The sequence below is a fragment of the Pan troglodytes genome, chromosome 10, assembly GCF_028858775.2.
Source record: "Pan troglodytes isolate AG18354 chromosome 10, NHGRI_mPanTro3-v2.0_pri, whole genome shotgun sequence".
NCBI classification, from domain to species: domain Eukaryota; kingdom Metazoa; phylum Chordata; class Mammalia; order Primates; family Hominidae; genus Pan; species Pan troglodytes.
In genome coordinates this window covers 17,148,469-17,167,032 of record NC_072408.2, presented here as the reverse complement: position 1 = coordinate 17,167,032, position 18,564 = coordinate 17,148,469, and the positions used below count along the sequence as shown (strand labels likewise).

The following is an 18,564-nucleotide window of genomic DNA, read 5'->3' as shown; positions in this document are numbered from 1 at the left end:
ATCTGAACCTTTCCCTTCCTTATTCTCAGAGTTCATAATTCTTCCTCTCCAGCTGATGTCTTTTAGATAGAGATATGATTTGCAAAGGCATATAAGAAAGAAACATCTACATTTTTCTTAGTGCTAGCATGAGTGATGTTAGAGGTTCATTGTTCTTTTTCTGGAATCTGAAGCTCTGTAATTATTATATTTTATAAAAATTTCACTTGCCAAACATAAAAGTATGTCTTCTATTTGGACTAAAAAGCAATGTGGTTAAATGTGGTCGAACGAAGCTCTCAGGTTTGCATTAAACATTTTAAATTGAAACTTGCCTAATATAAATAATATTTAAAAGTCAAATTTAATTTAAATGTATATTAGAAACAGAAAAGCAGAATGTGAAATCTTTCAAATTGCATGCTTTAGCATGTTAACATGACTCACAAATGGAATCAGAATATGTTATTATTTTCATTGTTTCTCCCAGAGACCTATAGCACATGATTTGAGTTAAAAAACATGCAATAGATCATTGAAAGTTATCAGTGGCATCCAAGTGCTCAGAGAGTTCTATCAAATGATTGAAATTTGAGGCCATTATTTTATATCATTTATGTGCATTCACATATGAATTGATTTTCCATCCATTTATAAATTATGAAGTTTTATATATAATGATATACATATTTTGAAAATATCTTTTAGTACTTACACTTGACGCCCAAGAAAATGGATGCTGTTAATAATCCCATGCAGAAAACACATGAAATCACCATCACAAGACAGCATGCTCCTAACCACGGAATAGGAAAAATGATACCGAGTTAGAGAAAGCAGATAAAAAAGACGGGGCAAGGATAGATTGAGATTGAGTAAAAGAAGGAATTAACATTGGCATTTCTACTGAGAGTTGTTGGGGCCTGGGATGTGTAAAAGAAAAGGAAAAAGAGAACCTTTGCTCAAATGCACTGAAATACAACTCATAACTTGGAATATATGTGATATGGATACTGCCAAATTAAGTAGATTTAATAGTATACTTCTGTTATCCTTATCTTTGATGTCACACCTTACAAACTAATTATATGTATTCTTTTCCAACAATCTTTTAGAGATTCCCCCAAGCCAAATGCTGGCTTTATGTTTTGAGATAAAAAATGCTGTCTCACATCTCCCCATCTCTTCAGTGTTACTTGAACATGATTAAAGAAAAGAAAGATACACATTTTAAATATATACTTTTAAATATACATTTTTTGGAAGACGAACAAGTTTTCCAAGGTAATTTTACAACCCTGCAGAGAGGGAAAAAAAAAGGAATATGTGATTTTTTGTATTCAAAACACTAATCAGAGAAAAATAGTTAAAATTTATCTTTGAATATTGTGATAGGCAGAGAAATGCCCCTGCCTAACATGCCAGTGTCATAATTCCTGGGACTTGTGAGTTACCTTATGTGGAAAAGGGACTTTGAAGATGTCATTAAGTTAAGGATTTGGGATGGGAAGATTAGCCTGAATTATCTGGATCCCTTTTAAATGAGAGGTAGGATATTGGAGGGACAGAGCATGGCATGATAATGGAGGCTGAGAAACATTTAAAGAGGTTATGTTGTTGGCTTTCAAGACAGAAGAAGGGTCCATGAGCCAAGGAAAGCAATAAATCCAGCTCTAGAAACCAGAAAAGACAAGGGATAGAGTCTTCCACTCGATCCCTGCCAACACCTTGGTTTCAGCCCATTGAAATCCATTTCAACTTGTGACATCTAGAGCCCTAAGATAATAAATTTACGTTCTATTAATCCCCTAAGTCTGTGTGATTGGTTACACCAGCAGACAGGAATTAATATAGATATTAAATGATACAGACAGAACTAATCACTATAGCCAACAATTCTAGGCCAATGAGATCTTGCCAGTTTTTCAACCTATGTTTTCTCTTTTTTATTTCTTAGTATTTATCAGATAATTTGCAGAATGTTTTAATAGGAGTTCAATTAATTAAAGTTGTATTTTTTCACGTATTTCCCAAATCTAGGTATTCCTTTTCTTTTCTAGAGAGGCAGAGGAAAAAACAGTTCCGCACATTTATCAAGTTTATTGCTCTTTTTATTTTTCACCTTTACTTAATCCTTCTCCACTTCATTAGCATTTCACGGACATTACAGTACCCTTAGGTAGATTATCTCAGATTAGAATAAACATCTTGGCCTCATGATAGAGCAGAAAAAAAAAAAAATGAACTCTAAAGTCTCACACAAAATAGTTAGAACTGGTTACCTGAACATTTGTTGGAAGACAGACATTTCTGGTAAGTGTCTGGTGCTGGGCTATCCCACTGAAGAGAGGTGTATATTTCTTCCTCGTGCATGTCTGAGGTGCTTTGATAGGAAAGCAGTCCACACAGGAGGCTGGAACAAATAACTCCTCTTGTGGTTTGGAGCAGGTTGGTGTAAGAACTGAAATTGGTTACATTTTCACAGTAGTGGGAAAATATGTTTGTGTTTAAGGAGTAGAATAGATGCACCTTCATTCAGAAAGTGGAAGTTTATGAAGTCTAAGCCAAAACACAACTTGGTGAAAAAGGAAATGAGAGAGAACTGAATTTAGAATGGCCAATGATAGAACATTTTTTTATCCGGTTTCCAAAATGTAGCAGATGTTGAAGGTGATAGCAGTGAGTTCAGAAGAAAAAGATGTAAGTGCAAAGAACGCACTTGCATTTGGTATAGGAGATGAAGCGTGGGGTGACCTAGATAGTGAAGATATAAAGATAACTCACATTGGGCAAACCACGGTGTAAAGGGTGGGAGATCACTGGGTAGCCTTAAACAACAAACCTAGGAAGGGATTTCAACCTTAAAATAAATTCACATACTGTATATCTGTTAGTGTAATGCTACTTACTGTGATAAATAAACCTCAAAATATCAGTACTTAACACAATAAAAGTTTGTATCTTACATAATGTTTTAGCTCCAGGAATCCTAGTTAGTGATAGCATTCCTCCAAATGAGACTTGGGATTCTTTCGTCTTGGGAGACATTGGAGCCCTTGACTTCTATCCACTGGAAAAGAAAAGAGAAGGTGATGAATCCACACCTGCTCTTGAAAGCTATAACCTAGAATAGCATGTCTCACATTCACATCCACCAAAGGCATGCCCACTTTTGGACATAAGGTTTGAGCTTGAAAAATGTATTTTTTGCCTGCACAGCAAGCTCTTGATGACCACTTCACTCTAGAAGGAAAGCATGAATTATTTAGCGTTTCTGCCACATCTTGCGACTATAGCATCAGAAATTTGAGACTTTAATCATCATTCATCATTTGACCACTTATCTTTATGGCCAAAGGTTATGTCTAAGTAATATAGTCTATGAGTCCCAATAATATGCAAAATTACACTGTTTACTTTTGTTTCAGTATCTCACTGGATTCATCAGTCTTCTCCCTAGCAATCAGGCCCCCAGAAGGAAACAAATGGCATACTCAAGGGGTAATCTAAGGGCATTTAATTAAAGGACTGTATATAAAGTTTCAGGAAGTGTTAAGGGAACCAAAAAGGGGTGTGACATATGCACTGGGAAGCTGTCAGGTCACCTGAAGAATTAAGTTGAAAATGTTTATTGGAACTGCATGACCTGCCTGACAAGAGCCCTGATCACCAGTGCCTTCTATTGGCTGAATTAACTAGAAGCCAGGGGCCAAGTTTGTTTGCCCTGATAATGCGTTCATTTGAGCTCAGCCTCTCAAAGCACAGGTTGGAACTGAGAGAATCCCCAGGGGCAATTGAAGAGAATATCCAGCAAATTTTATTTATTTAATTTATTTATTCTTTTTTTTTTTTTTTTTTTAGACAGAGTTTCACTCTTGTCGCCCAGGCTGGAGTGCTGTGGCCCTATCTCGGGTCACTGCAACCTCTGCCTCCTGGGTTCGAGCAATTCTCCTGCCTCAGCTTCCCAAGTAGCTGGGATGACAGGCACCCGCCACCACGCCCGGCTAATTTTTGTATTTTTAGTAGAGACAGGGTTTCACTATGTTGGCCAGGCTGGTCTCAAACTCCTGACCTCAGGTGATCCGCCTTCCTCGGCCTCCCAAAGTGCTGGGATTATAGGCGTGAACCACTGTGCCTGGCCCCATTCTTCAATATTTTATATGATGCTCATGTGACCTGAGATTCGGATCTGAAAATTAATGTAACCTAATCCCACATAGGCTTAAAGTAGGATCACTTCTATCTTGAGGAGAAACAGAGGAAGAAATCATAAGCATACCAAATGTACATTGAGACTAATGTTAGGAACACAGTAACAGAAGCTTAAGTTGTCATTAATTTCCAATTGTTCTCAAATTTTATCAGCACTAAAAATCAGGCTCAGAAAGACTCCTTTTCCCCAAATATAGAACATTCCCTGATAAATTTCATTGTATGGAGCCATTGGCTTCTCCCAATGAAGGACTAATATGTTCCTTTTATTACTTTTGATTTAGAAAGGTACTTTTTAATCATACCTTTACTTATTGCTAATTATATTTCGAGTACTATTTTCAAGAACTTATACATGAATTATTTTGATTATTACCAATAGCTCAATGAAATAGGCACTATCATTAGTATAGAGTACAGGCATATCTTGTTTTATTGAGCTTTGCATTATTGCGCTTTGCAGATACTGCATTTTTTAAAAAGTGAAGATTTGCGGCAACTCTGTGTCAAGCAATCCTATCAGTGCCATTTTTTCCAACAACATATGGTTACTTTATGCCTCTGTGTCACATATTGGTAATTCTCATAATATTTCAAAACTTTTCATTATTATTACCTGTTACGGTGATCTTTGATGTTACTGTTATAATTGTTTGGGGGACCCACCATGAACTATATACCCATATAAGATGGTTAACTTAATTGATAAATATCAATAAATACTGTGTATGTTCTGACTGTTCCACCAACTGGCTGTTCCATCATCTCTGTACCTTTTCCTTGAGCCTCCTTATATTCCCTGAGACCTAACAATATTAAAAATAGGTCAATTAGTAATGCTACAAAGGCCTGTAAGAGTTGAGGGAAAGAGTTGCATGTCTCTCACTTTAAATCAAAAGTTAAAAATGATTAAGTTTAGTGAGGAAGACATGTCAACAGCAAAGATAAACCAAAAGCTAGGCTTATTATGTAAAACAGCTAGCCAAGTTGTGAATGTAAAGGAAACATTCTAGAAGGAAATTAAAAGTGCTGCTCCAGTGAACATACAAGTAATAAGAAAGCAAGATAGCCTTATTGCTAATATGGAGAAAGCTTAGTGGTCTAGATAGAAGATCAAGCCCATTACAGCATTCTCTTAAGCCAAAGCCTAATTCAGAGCAAAGCCCTAACTCTTTTCAATTCTGTGATGAGTGAGAGAGGTAAGGAAGTTGTAGAAGAAAAATTGGAAGCTAGCAGAGGTTGGTCCATGAGGTTTAAGGAAAGAACCCATCTCTAACAAAAAAACGAAAGATGAAGCAGCAAATATTGATTTAGAAACTGGAGAATGTTATCCAGAAGATAAAGCTAAGATCATTGAAGGTTGCTACATTAAACAACAGATTTTTAGTGTAGGTGAAACAGCTTTGTATTGGAAAGATGACATCTAGGACTTTTATAGCTGGAGAGGAAAAGTCAATGGCAGGCTTGAAAGCTTCAAAGGACAAGCTGACTCTATTGTTAGGGGCTAATGCAGCTGGTGACTTTAAGTTAAAGCCAATAGTCAATTATCATTTCAAAAGCCCTAGAGACCTTAAGAATTATCCTAAATATACCCTGCCTATTCTCTATAAGTAAAACAACAAAGTCTGGATGACAGCACATTTGTTTATAGCATTGTTTACTGAGCATTTTAAGCTCACTGTTGAGAACTATTGCTCAGAAAAAAAAACCTTTTTTTCTCTCAAAATATTACTGCTCATTGACAATGCCTCTATTCACTCTAGAGCTCCGATGAAGATGTACCAGGATATTAATGTTTTCATTCCTGCTAACACAGCCTCCATTTCTGCAACCAATGGATCAAGGAGTAATTTTGACTTTCAAGTCTTATTCTTTAAGAAATAAATTTCATAAGGCTATCACTGCCATGGATAGTGATTCTTCTGATATATCAGAGCAAAGTAAATTGAAAACCACCTGGAAAGGATTTACTATTCTAGATGTCATTGAGAAGATTTGTGATTCATGGAAGGAGTCAAAGTATCAACATTAACAGGCGCTTGGAAGAAGTTGACTCCAACCCTCATGGATGACTTAGAGAGATTCAAGACCTCAGTGGCGGAAGTAACTGCAGATGTGCTAGAAATAGCAAGAGAACTAGAACTGGAAGTGGAGGCTGAAGATGTGGCTGAGTTGATGCAATCCCACGAGGAAACTTGAACAGATGAGGAGCTGCTTCCTATGGATGAGCAAATAAAATGGTTTCTTGAGACAAATATTACTCCTGGTGAACACGCTGTGAACATTGTTGAAATAATAACAAAGGATTTCAAATACTGCATAAACTTAGTTTTTAAAGCAGTAGCAGGATTTGAGAGGATTGACTCCAATTTTGAAAGAAGTTTACTATGGGTAAAATGCTATTTCACATGATTTCATGCTACAGATAAAAATTTCATAAAAGGAAGAATGAATTGATGCCACAAACTTCACTGTTGTCTTTTTTTTTTTTTTTTTTTTCGAAATCTCACTCTGTCACCAGGCTGGACTGTAGTGGCGCGATCTCGGCTCACTGCAACCTCCGCCTCCCAAGTAGCTGGGACTACATGCGTGCACCACCACGCCCAGCTAATTTTTGTATTTTTAGTAGAGACAGGATTTCACCATGTTGGCCAGGATGGTCTCCAACTCCTGACCTCGTGATCCACCCACCTCAGCCTCCCAAAGTGCTGGGATTACAGGGCGTGAGCCACCGCGCCCCGCCCACTGTTGTCTTATTTTAAAAATAGCCGCATCTGCATCTACCCCATCCTTCAGCAACCACCACTCTGATCAGTCAGCATCCATCAACGTCAAGGCACGACCCTCTACCAGCTAAAAGGTTTCCACTCATTAAAGACTCAGGTAATCGTTAGCATTTTTAGCAATACAGTATTTTATTTTTAAATTAAAGTATGTGCATTTGTAGACATAGTGCTATTGTGTACTCAATAGGCGACAGTTTAGGGCAAATATAACTTGTATATGCATTCGGAAACCAAATAATTAGTGTGACTTACTTTATTGCAATAATTGCTTTATTGTGGTGGTCTGGAACTGAGTCTACAATACTTCTGAGGTATGCTTGTCACTTAGTTGTAATTTGAAACACAGAGGAGTCGAATTTTGCCAAGTTCACTTAGATAATATGTAGAAGATTAAGTATTTGGAATGAAGTGTTCTGATTTGTGCTACTAACATTTGTGTTATTTTGATTCCATGTGTAAGATGCTTTAGATACGAATACCAGGAAAAAAATCTTTGTAGGCACAGTTTGATTGGCTTACATTTTTGAATTGTATTGTTGCCATGCACTAAAATACTATCCTTCTAAATTTATGTGTGCCATAGTGATGTATGAACATATGCTTTTCCATTTTTGGGAGACGAAACAAAAGCCAAAGTTATGGCTAATTTTTGGATAGTGTTCTGAATTATTAGTTCCTATTTGGTTTCTCTAAATAAAGTTAAAAATAAGAAAATAATAATACATTCACTCCAAATCCAAGATCTCTAGACATTTGAAGTAGCAAGTAACATTTGAGGTGTTTCTGTTATTTTTCCTAAGCCCTCCAAATCTGCTTGTTTATTGATAGTCTAGAAAAAAGATAAAGATTCAACTGTCTTTAAGTGTTAGTGCACAAAGCTTTAAGAGTAACACACACTTATTGAGTATGTATTACATGCTTGGTATTCTGATCAGTACTTTATATAGTCATATTAAATGAGGTTTACAATTACCTTATGAGCAAGGTCAAAATATTAAACCCATTTCATAGATGAGGAAATAGAGTTTTAAAGACACTAAATTACTTATCCAAAGCCATACATAGAGTAAGTTCTGAAGTAGTGATATTTCTCTAACTGTATTAAAGACTACCTCTACAAGAATTATGTCATGGTGCTTGTAAAAACCCACATCTCTGTGTGTCCTCAGCCTTCCCACTGAGTAATGTCAGCATTTGTGTTTGAACATCTCCATGTTTTAAACAACATCTCAGTTGAGATGCTTGAGAATCATGTTTATAAATTGTATTCACTAGTTAAAGAAGGGAAGCTGTGGGAAAGAAATGCAATTTTTGCCTATTATCCTGTGAAACGGTGCCTTTCCATGTATTCTATAAATACTTGCTGAGTTATTCAGCAAGAAGCAAGCATAGAGCTGTTAGGAAAAGACCTAAATAAAGCATTTTAACTTGTCCTTCTGTGTAGTAGCCTCTGGGCCTTGTTGAGAAGCATTTATTCATTTTACAAACCCCATGAGCTTTCTTACAAACTTTCTTTTCCTTCTTTTGCACAAAAAATTACTGCTGTTGAGTCTAACCAGAAATGAACTTGGAATAGTAATTGTATTTGTGTAATGTCTCTCTGTTTCCTGTAAGCCAGGATCTGGGGTTGGCGATGGTAATACAATAGTAAATGGAGAAGTCACAGTGCCTGTTTTTGTAAAGTTTCTGGTGTAGTTAACACTACAAAGTTTTATTTTAAGTTGTAGAACTGTGAGGTATAAATGGAGGATGTATTATTCCTATTTCAAGTATGAGAAAATGGAAGTTAAAAAATCTATGTGACTTGTTCATGATTGTACTTTAAGTGACATTATCTAAATTATTCTACCGATTCCAAGTTTAGTATTCTTTTTGTTACGTCACGCTATCTTTCAAACTTAGATATTCTGCACACATTTTAAGCTTTGATATTTTGCCCAACTTAATTAAGCACTAATCTATATTGTCCTGATTTTAATTTTATATGTGTATATATGAAGATGCAGTAAATCATATTATATTCAGGTAATTAGAAATTAGACAAGAAGAAAGAAAATTAAGGGAAAGTAGAATGATTGAGAAGCAAGTGATCAATTTACATGTTGGGTTCTGGATATTCAAAGAAGGGAGTAGGTAAGTGATTCTGGTAGTAAAGATAATACTAAAAATGACATCAAAGGAAGAAAGGAAGAAATAACCAATTTATGGCTATTGATTTCTTCATTCAGAACTTTTATTGGGCAATAAAGCCCTTATCTGTGATATCCTGCCCCTTTCCTTGCATTAAGGTAGCTGGTCCACCTTGGCCATGCCAGCTTTCCTCTCACACATTAAATAATGTTTGTTCTCACAGAAGGTAGAGTGCCTTTTCTGATTATGAAAATAGGCACAATTCATATTTCCTTTTCCATCTTCAGGAAGCCCAAACCTGTGAATGGGAAAGGTGGAATAAATTCCTTCAAAAACTAAGGAAACAATCAACAATCAAACTCTGTGTATAGTATTTTGATGCACAAAATGGAGACTGGGGAAAACAGGAAAAGAAAAAGTTTCTCATTGTTGAGTAGCTCCCAACCTGCTTGGTAGTACAAGGTATGTATATCTGAAAAGCTCAGTAGCAGTTTCATGTAGCATAAGATTAAGGAGCAAGGGAACACTAGTACAATAGGAGCCCCAAAGAAGAGACTGAGATAGCTCTGAAATAATGGGAAAAGGCTTTATCTACAAGATCAGACTTTAGTTTGGTATTGATGGAAGCGCAGGATTTAGATGAACAGGACAAAGAGCTGCAATGGATGGGACAGGAGACAGGAGATGGACAGGACAAGTATCTGCAATGGATGGGAATAGGTTCATGGAAAAGTGAGTTGATTCAATATTTTTGAGCTGAGGATTTATGTTACAGGATAGATGATCTAAGACAGCATGCTGTATTGTAATGGCTGTTAACTTATCTTTATTCTCTTCTAGACCGTTTATCACGAGAGGACAAGGAATATGTATTTATTAGTTTATTTGGCATATATCTACATAACTATGTGACAAAGTTGTTCTATGGGCTGAGGATAGACTGGTACAGAAAGGCAAGAAAGCCAAGGGCTTTCCTGTTGGGGAACTTCCATTTCAGTGGGGTGATGCCAGTAAGAAGCCCACAAATAGACAAGAAAATTTCTGACAGTGGTAAAGTTACAAAGAAACAAAACAGTGGTAGACTGTGTGGATGTGGGCTGAAGGGAAGCTAATTTAGTTTGGGTAATTAGACTTAGCCTCATTGAAGAAGTGATGTTTAAATAGAGACTTGATTCACAAGAAGGAAACAGTCATGGAGTTGTGGAGGCAGAGCATTCTAGGAGAAGAAAATAGCAAATGCAAAAGTCTTGAGATAAAAAAACGAGTTTGATTTGTTGGAAGAATAAAAAAAACCCCACTAATTTGTCTGCAATATTGTGAATGAGGCAGCAAGTAATAGGAGATAAAGCCCATGGTCTGTGAAGAGTTGTAGCTGTAGTATCCTGAGATCCTACCTATAGTAAATACTTCCTAAATATTTATTAAATAATTAATGGTGTAAGTAATGATCGTATTGTACAAGATTTGGTTATCCGTTTACATTTTAATTGGAGAGAGACTGCAGTTTTGATATATAGGATGGACAAAAGATGTTGAGACTGGACATTGGAAAACCACATACGAAGTGACAAAAGTTCACAACCTGGTGCTAACAGCCCATTTGCCTGCATCATGTGTAGAAGGATAGAGCTTCACTAATGGACATTGGAATTATCTTGTGAACCCCAATGTATCTAATTCTTGGAGACTTGAAGGATAGAAGAGTAGGCAAAATGCCACCGAAAAGTCAAAAGACTCTCAAGTTTACAACTTTCAACTGTAACAAAATAAGGATGAAATTTTGTTTTAAAAATATATGGAGAGGGCCAGGTGCGGTGGCTTATGCCTGTAATGCCAGCACTTTGGGAGGCTGAGGCAGGCGGATCATGAGGTTAGGAGATGGAGACCATTCTGGCCAAGATGCTGAAACCCCATCTCTACTAAAAATACAAAAATTAGCTGGTGTGGTGGCGCGTGCCTGTAATCCCAGCTGCTCAGGAGGCTGAGGCATGAGACTCACTTGAACCCAGGAGGTGGAGGTTGCATTGAGCCAAGATCGCACCACTGCACTCCAGCCTGGTGATAGAGCGAGACTCCGTCTCTCTCTCTCTCTATATATACATATATATGCAGAGAATCAGAGCAATTTAAACACACACACACACACACACACACACACACACACTGTTCCATGGTAAAGATTAATATAGAAATGAATGGGAATAATATCAGGTATAAAAATGGGTTGTGGCTTAGATAAAGAGTTTAAGAATGGGAGAGGGGAAGGTAGAATTGTCTTATGACCAGAGCTCTCTTGTTTGAAGTAGGGAGTAAGTGACTCAGCTGCTGATTATATAACCCATAGTAGGTTATAGAGACACATTTCAATTATTAAGTGACTTGGACTGAGATGAAAGCGGATCTCAAGAATAAGTTTCTAGTATTACTTTCTATTCTGAGTGTCGGGGACTTACATTTTTTTTAGAGAACTGAGCCATCTCCCACTTACAGACCTCATTAGAGTTCTGGTGGGATAATCTGACCCAATGAATTAAACCAGTCTTGGCTTTGATGTATTCCTATTGTAAACATAAATAAACACAATGGTCAGAATCCCTCCACAGCTGTTGATAATGACATAAAGACAAAGCTTTATGATAAGACCCTGGACAAAAAAAAAAGTTGGATTACATGTCTATATCAATGTATTTTATTTGATATTTGAATCTGTGCCAATTTCACTTGTCTTAGAACTTAAAAAAGCTTGTAGGATGCAGGTAAAATTGTACACAAAATAGCTGATATTCTAATGTTCCTATGTGTTTATAACATATATTTATATCTTCAATCAATTGAGGATTATACTCTCAGACTACCAAACATGACTCAAAGGAATAAATGTAAACAGAGAAAGAAAACACAAAGAAATACATTATTGGTGAGCTTTATCTTCCTTAGATTTAAAACTCTACATGGTTTGGTTTTATTGCTTAGCTTGCCTATAAAATGTTCCCTATAGAAGTATTAATTTGTTTTAGTTGAGTAAAGGAGTACATAATGTCTTTCTCAAAGGGATTTATTAATAACATACATCTACCTTTCCTGGTTTACTTTTCTCTAGTTAGCAATAATCACTACCTACTATACTGTATAGTATGTCATTTGTTTGGCTTCTTGGCTGTTGCTTCAACTAAAATCTATGCTCCTTGAGCTTAAGGATTATTTTTTCTGTTTTATTAACTGCATAGGTCCAAGTCCTGGAATAGTTTCAGCACATATTTGTTGAATTAATGAAGGAATAGGTAAATCAATCAATATATGAGTAGGAAAATTAAATGGAGGACAAATGTTTATATACTCTCACACCTCCCAGAATAACAAGTGAGAATGCATTGTTGGCAAATAGGAAGTGACTTGAGGTTCTTGACAGATATGAAAGACTCAGAATGGCATTCCACTGGAGATATTGTGTGACAGTCACATTTGACTGCTTATTTCTAAAAGCTTAAGCCACTAGTAACCTTTCTCTTACTCCTCCTAATCTTTTCTTTAGAATATATCAACATTATATACTTCCCTACAGAACCTGACAGATAAATTCTACTTGAAATTCAACTATACCTTTCTATTTTCTCAAAAAAATTGCATGACTACTTTTAGTTATAAATCTTTAAACTGGCACCAGCCTAGAGTAATACAAATTCAGGATATACATATATGTCTTCAATTAATCTTTTTGTAATAGAGCTGAGATTTTAGGAAATTCTCTTATTTTGTTGGAGTGGAAAGAAAAGCTAATTAATTTAACTGGATATCTCCTGTATGAGTCTGAGCCCACAAAAACAGTAAGTGGGCAGTGCAGCAAGTTAGAACAACACAGGACACAAATGATCAAGAACATCACTCGGCTGACTCTTCATGTGTGACCCACTATGTACCTGAGCTGTCAGGACGGGACAAGTCAATTTGACCGATCAACTCTAGCAATGTTGTAGAATATTATGACTGGATTGAATATTTGGGTTCTGTAATTCTTACTAGGTTTCATAATGTTCTTAGATTAGTACAAACTGAAAGATGTTAAGAAAAATGTAAAAAACAAAAAAGGTCAAATGTTACATTTGAGAGTTTTCTCCCTTGCCTCCAAAATATTTGACATAAGAATCTTCTTACCAGAATGTTCTGGTTGTCAGTCTTCAGGAGAGTAGCCTTCATGTCAGTGCAGTACTGCTCACTCTCTTTCCATGTCAAGTTGTGTTTGAAGAACCCATAGCAGCTATCTCCATAATATCTCCAGCTGGCATCACAGGGGCTGCGTTTATAGTCACCTGGAGAAACCAAGCACAGGAATGTTGTTGTTGTTTTTAAATTGGAATTACATTTTCCCTACATTCCATGTATTCTGCAGATCCCAAGACTCCCTTCAGTTACCATCAGAGAAATGCTCCAGGGGTTGGAGAAATGAAGACGTTAAAAAAACAATACCTACTAAAAGTGCCCTTCTGTTTTTTTTTTGTTTGTTTGTTTTTTGTTTTTGTTGTTGTTGTTTTTGACTGAGTCTCACTCTGTGGCTCTGGCTGGAGTGCAGTGGCACGATCTTGGCTCACTGCAACCTTCACCTCCCAGGTTTAAGTGATTCTCCTGCCTCAGCCTCCCGAGTACCTGGGATTACCGGCACCCACCACCCTGTCTGGCTAATTTTTTTTGTATTTTTAGTAGAGACAGGGTTTCACCATGTTGTCCTGGCTGGTCTCGAACTCCTAACCTCAGAGGATCCGCCCGTGTCGGCCTCCAAAAATGCTGGGATTACAGGCGTGAGCCACCACACCCAGCCGCCCTTTTGTTCTGATTGTTTTATTACATATTGGCAGAAGTGCTTTGCTAATTGTTGCAGAGTTCCTGAGAGATTTTCATTCTCAACTTGTAGGTAATTTTGCTGCATGACAGCTAGATGTAAAAAATAAATAATAACATTTTGTAATCAGAATTATAGGAATGATGCAAATATTTTTTGTTGAATTTTCATTTCATTAAAATTGCCAATAGGCCGGGTGCGGTGGCTCATGCCTGTAATCCCAGCACTTTGGGAGGCTGAGGCGGGCGGATCATGAGGTAAGGAGATGGAGACCATCCTGGCTAATACGGTGAAACCCCGTCTCTACTAAAAATACAAAAAATTAGCCGGGCGTGGTGGCGGGCGCCTGTAGTCCCCGCTACTCGGGAGGCTGAGGCAGGAGAATGGCGTGAACCTGGGAGGCGGAACTTACAGTGAGCCAAGATGGCGCCACTGCACTCCAGCCTGGGCGACAGAGCAAGACTCCACCTCAAAAAAAAAAAAAAATTGCCAATGTATGAAGAGTTTACTAGATACATGTGATTAAATCAGTGTTGAAAAGAGTGAAGGGGCTATAAAGAACAAATTTAAAAATACACAAAAGTGACACCTGAGGGTTAATAAGTGAACTGTTTGAAGGAGACAATCACAAATAAAAAAGATCCCTAGATCAATAACATGTCCAAAAGTGGTTGTTGACATTTTCTTGAATACAGGATTCTCAGCTGAGTTCAGAGAGGTGAAGGAACTCATTTTCTGTTCCTTGTGTGATGCCAAACTATTCATTTATTTTAAAATGCATACTAATTTCTTGTTATGGTTAAAGTACTTGTGATAAGATTGGGCAAGGTGACTCATGCCTATAATCCCAGAACTTTGAGAGGCCGAGGCTGGCACATCACTTGAGGCCAGGAGTTCGAGACCAGCCTGGCCAACGTGGCGAAACTTTGTCTCTACTAAAAATACACAACTTAGCCAGCCGTGGTGGCGCACACCTGTAATGCCAGCTACTCGGGAGGCTAAGGCATGAGAATCTCTCAGACCTGGGAGGTAGAGGTTGCAGTGAGCCAAAATAGCACCTCTGCACTCCAGCCTGGGTGAAAGAGCGGAACTTTGTTTCAAATAAATAAATAAATAAATAAATAAAGTACTTGTGATAATTAGGTAAATAACGAAGAAATAAAAGATGATAAATGAAAGATTCTAAAATATCTCATGAAAAATCAACAAATATACAAACAAGCAACAGCTACGCAGACTACAATGTGCCATTGGAGGACTGTGAGATTTCCTGGAGGAAAAAAGCACAATATTTTAGTAAACAAAGTGGGATGATGCAAATTTTAGGTAGAGAGAATAGAATGAGAAAGATTTCAGACAGGGGAACATAGGATTTACATATGAAATTGAAAAACTCCATTTTGGCTGATTCTTAGGATATGCAAGATAGGAAGAGGGACAAAATAGTTTTTAAAAATAGTTTGGATCCACACTGAGGAGTTCTTAAAAGCCAGTAGTAAATTCTTAAAAATACTTTTAATTAATAAAAAACTTAGCTATTTTGATCACAAGGAAAAGGTCAGTGTTCTCCTTTATTGAGAGTATCTTGGCAGCTATGTATAGGACAACTGGATAGTGACAAACAGACAAATAGTGACCATTGAGAAGCTTAGTGGGATATGCCATGACCCTTCGGTATTGCCTTCCTCCAATCAAATCTTTGGCAGAGTCAACACTTACACCAAATCCCCAGAGCCACCAGCCCGACAACCATCCCCATGCACAGGATCAGCAGAATCAAAGCCATCACACACCACCAGGAGGAGGAAGCAGGGCCAATTGTAGGCATATAATAAAGACATCAAGGAGCAGGCAGTATGGGTTAGCTATGGGGAAGGCTCACCCCTGCCCCTGCCCCTGCCCCTGCCTTCTCAGGGTCCTCCAAGTAATAGAAAGAGCTTTGCTGGCAGATCTCACCTGTGTTCTCCTGATGATCATCAACAATAGGCATGGCCCACCCCCATACCACACATCCATCCTCATCCCCAATGGACTTCACCTCTCCAAGCTAAAATATTACTCTCTGTTAAGGCCTGATGTGTTTGCATTTTTTGTTTTGTTTTGTTTTATGCCCACCCATCCTATAACTACTTTAATAAACAGCAACTGGAGAATCACACACACACATTTAACTTTATGAAATGAGCTTTTAAGTTATTTTAGCTTGCATTGAAAGTAGTTATAAGAACAGCCATACAAAGCTAGCTGATGTGTTTATTGTAGGAATATTGGGGAGGATGTTGTCTATTTTGCCATTAGAGTAGCTCTTATATAGCTTTATGGAAGGATTTTTTGTTGTTGTTGTTAAACCCCCATGAGCAGTAAAGCTTCCCTTTTTCCAATTAAGTAGTAGTCTTTTACTTTATAAATGACCTGATTTCTTTTTTTTCTCTAATTAGCAGAATGTTAGACTTCTCAATATAGTAACTATGTGGGTTGTAGTGGCAGATATTTTGTTTACTAACACGCCTTTTGGCATAGCTTGTACATATTTTTTTTCTCCCTGCTATCTCCTTCACTCTGAATTCTTTGTCAATTCACTTAAAATGATCTTCCATTCTAAAATTTCTTTCTCTACACTCTTCAAATTATTTTGAGAATGAGGTGAAGAATAAACAAACAAACAAAAAAGACAGTACCTGATTTTGGAAACAAAAACTTAGTATGATTCAAATATTTTTACCAAAAACCAATTCTTAATAATAAAAAACTCACTTCCAAGAAATGCTGAATTATTTAAAAGTACTACAAATTAAAAAAAATTAAAATCCCAAACCCATTTTTGTCACTGAGTTTTTTATCTCAGTTAAAATATTCAGTGGTTCCCAGTCGTAAGCTGGGTAAATCCAGTCACTTACCATTCACCTACCACAGCTTCTGTTCTTGTAACTTTTGTTTTAGCCAAAAGGGACTCTTAACCCTTCCTTCACTAATTCTTAGGCTATGTGAACTTTCTTTTTTAACATTTAAAACATCTTCCCCACTCAACTACACACCAGCCCATGTTCTTGTCCCTCTTCCTTGCTTCACTCTTTTCCATAACGCTGATCACTATCCAACACACATAGAGTTACCTTTGATAATAAAATTTTTGTCCTTTAACCCCAGAAGAAAATGTCCCATGGCTCTAAAATAGTGACTGACATGCAGTTAAAGCAGGTTCTTGAGTAACATCCTTTTATGTAAGATTGTTTTGTTATAACGATGTTGAGAAAAAAAATTGCTTCCCAGCTGGGGCCACTGTGTGGAGTTTGCACGGTGTCCCCGTGTTTGCATGGGTTTTTCCTGGGTCCTCCAGTTTCCTCCCACTTCCCAAAATGTGAACGTTAGGTGAATTGGCGCGTCTACATGGTCCCAGTGTGAGTGAGTGCGGGTGTGTGTGAGTGTGCCCTGCGATGGGATGGTGGCCTCTTCATAGTCTGTGGCCTCTTCATAGTCAGTGCCCTCCTTGGCCCTGAGCTGCCTGAATGGTCTCTGGCCACCTGAGACACGGAGCTGAAATAAGTATGTGGGAAAATGAATGAATGAATGAATACAAATTATTGTAAAATAAGAATTTGTAAAATAGCCAATAATTATACAAATGCAGGTAAATAAGCAATGCAGTTCGAAAGCACTCAGTGAGCCCGCCCTATTCCTGATTGTGTATTGTTGAACTGCATGGTTTAGAAGGTGCTTCTGTCAATTTTTACTTTGCAAACATCTATTCCTTGATTTTACCTACTACTATGACCACCAACACCCACTGATTTACTAAAAATTGGGTATATAATTACCTTGTTTTCATTCATCTTTTCTGAATGTACGTAATAGGTGTAGTTCACATTTGTTTTAATGTTTACTCTTAGAAGTGTTCTGAGTCTTTATTTACAAGGTAGGTGATGTTGTTGTGACCGGAAATATGCTGGTTGGTTTGGTTCTACCTTGTTTCTACGCAGCTTCTAAGAATCTATTGATGATGTTAAGTGAGGATTTCCTGTGTTACCCAATACGTATTTGTTGAATGAATGAATGCATATATGTATGATGGGCATTATCATCCTGATTTTGATCATGGGAAGAGAAGTTTAAGAAATTTGGGGGACTTTTAAAATCATGGTATTTCTTGTAAAAAGTAGTACCTAGTAGCATCTACCCAGTTTGTAAATTCTTTCTACTACATTTTGATGTCTTTCATAGACTCTATTATCTATGTGTATAGCTGAAGAATGAGTAAAAGATACTAAGATAACAATGACAAGGAGTACATGCAGTAAGAATTGAAATTAGTGGAATGTATAACATTGTAGATAAGACTGATTAATATACAGGGATGGCCTGTGGATGTGTAAAAGAGAAGGGCAATAAGATGTTGACTACTGTGGGTGTTATGACTGCAGACAGAAACAAAAGAAGTATTTTGTAATTGGTCATAGCTTTTCACAGACTTCTTACCACCTTTAAGCTAAAGCCTCAGGTGCTTCTATTAGTGATATTCAGTCCTCTCTCTCAGCCCTCTTCATTACAATTGTTGGTTCGCCTTTGACTTACCAGGCTTTCACACAAATACTAAATGCTATTTAATTTGTAAAGGGGTAAGATTTC

At 37.2% G+C, this 18,564-nt stretch overlaps 1 protein-coding gene across 2 annotated transcripts in view; it reads right to left on the bottom strand.

Moving 5' to 3' along the window:
• CLEC9A (C-type lectin domain containing 9A) overlaps positions 1–18,564 on the bottom strand; it is a 35,491-nt gene that overhangs the window by 11,298 nt on the left and 5,629 nt on the right. Inside the window, exons 2-5 of one of the 2 annotated variants that reach the window (XM_016922958.3) lie at positions 13,260–13,414; positions 2,946–3,049; positions 2,262–2,392; positions 695–775 (exon numbers count right to left, since the gene is read on the bottom strand). In XM_016922958.3, coding sequence (XP_016778447.3) covers positions 695–775; positions 2,262–2,352 — 172 coding nt within the window. In that variant the 5' untranslated portion in view covers positions 2,353–2,392; positions 2,946–3,049; positions 13,260–13,414. Of the gene's footprint in view, positions 1–694; positions 776–2,261; positions 2,898–2,945; positions 3,050–13,259; positions 13,415–18,564 lie in introns of those variants that run through there. The other variant, XM_063786330.1, reaches the window with a different exon arrangement.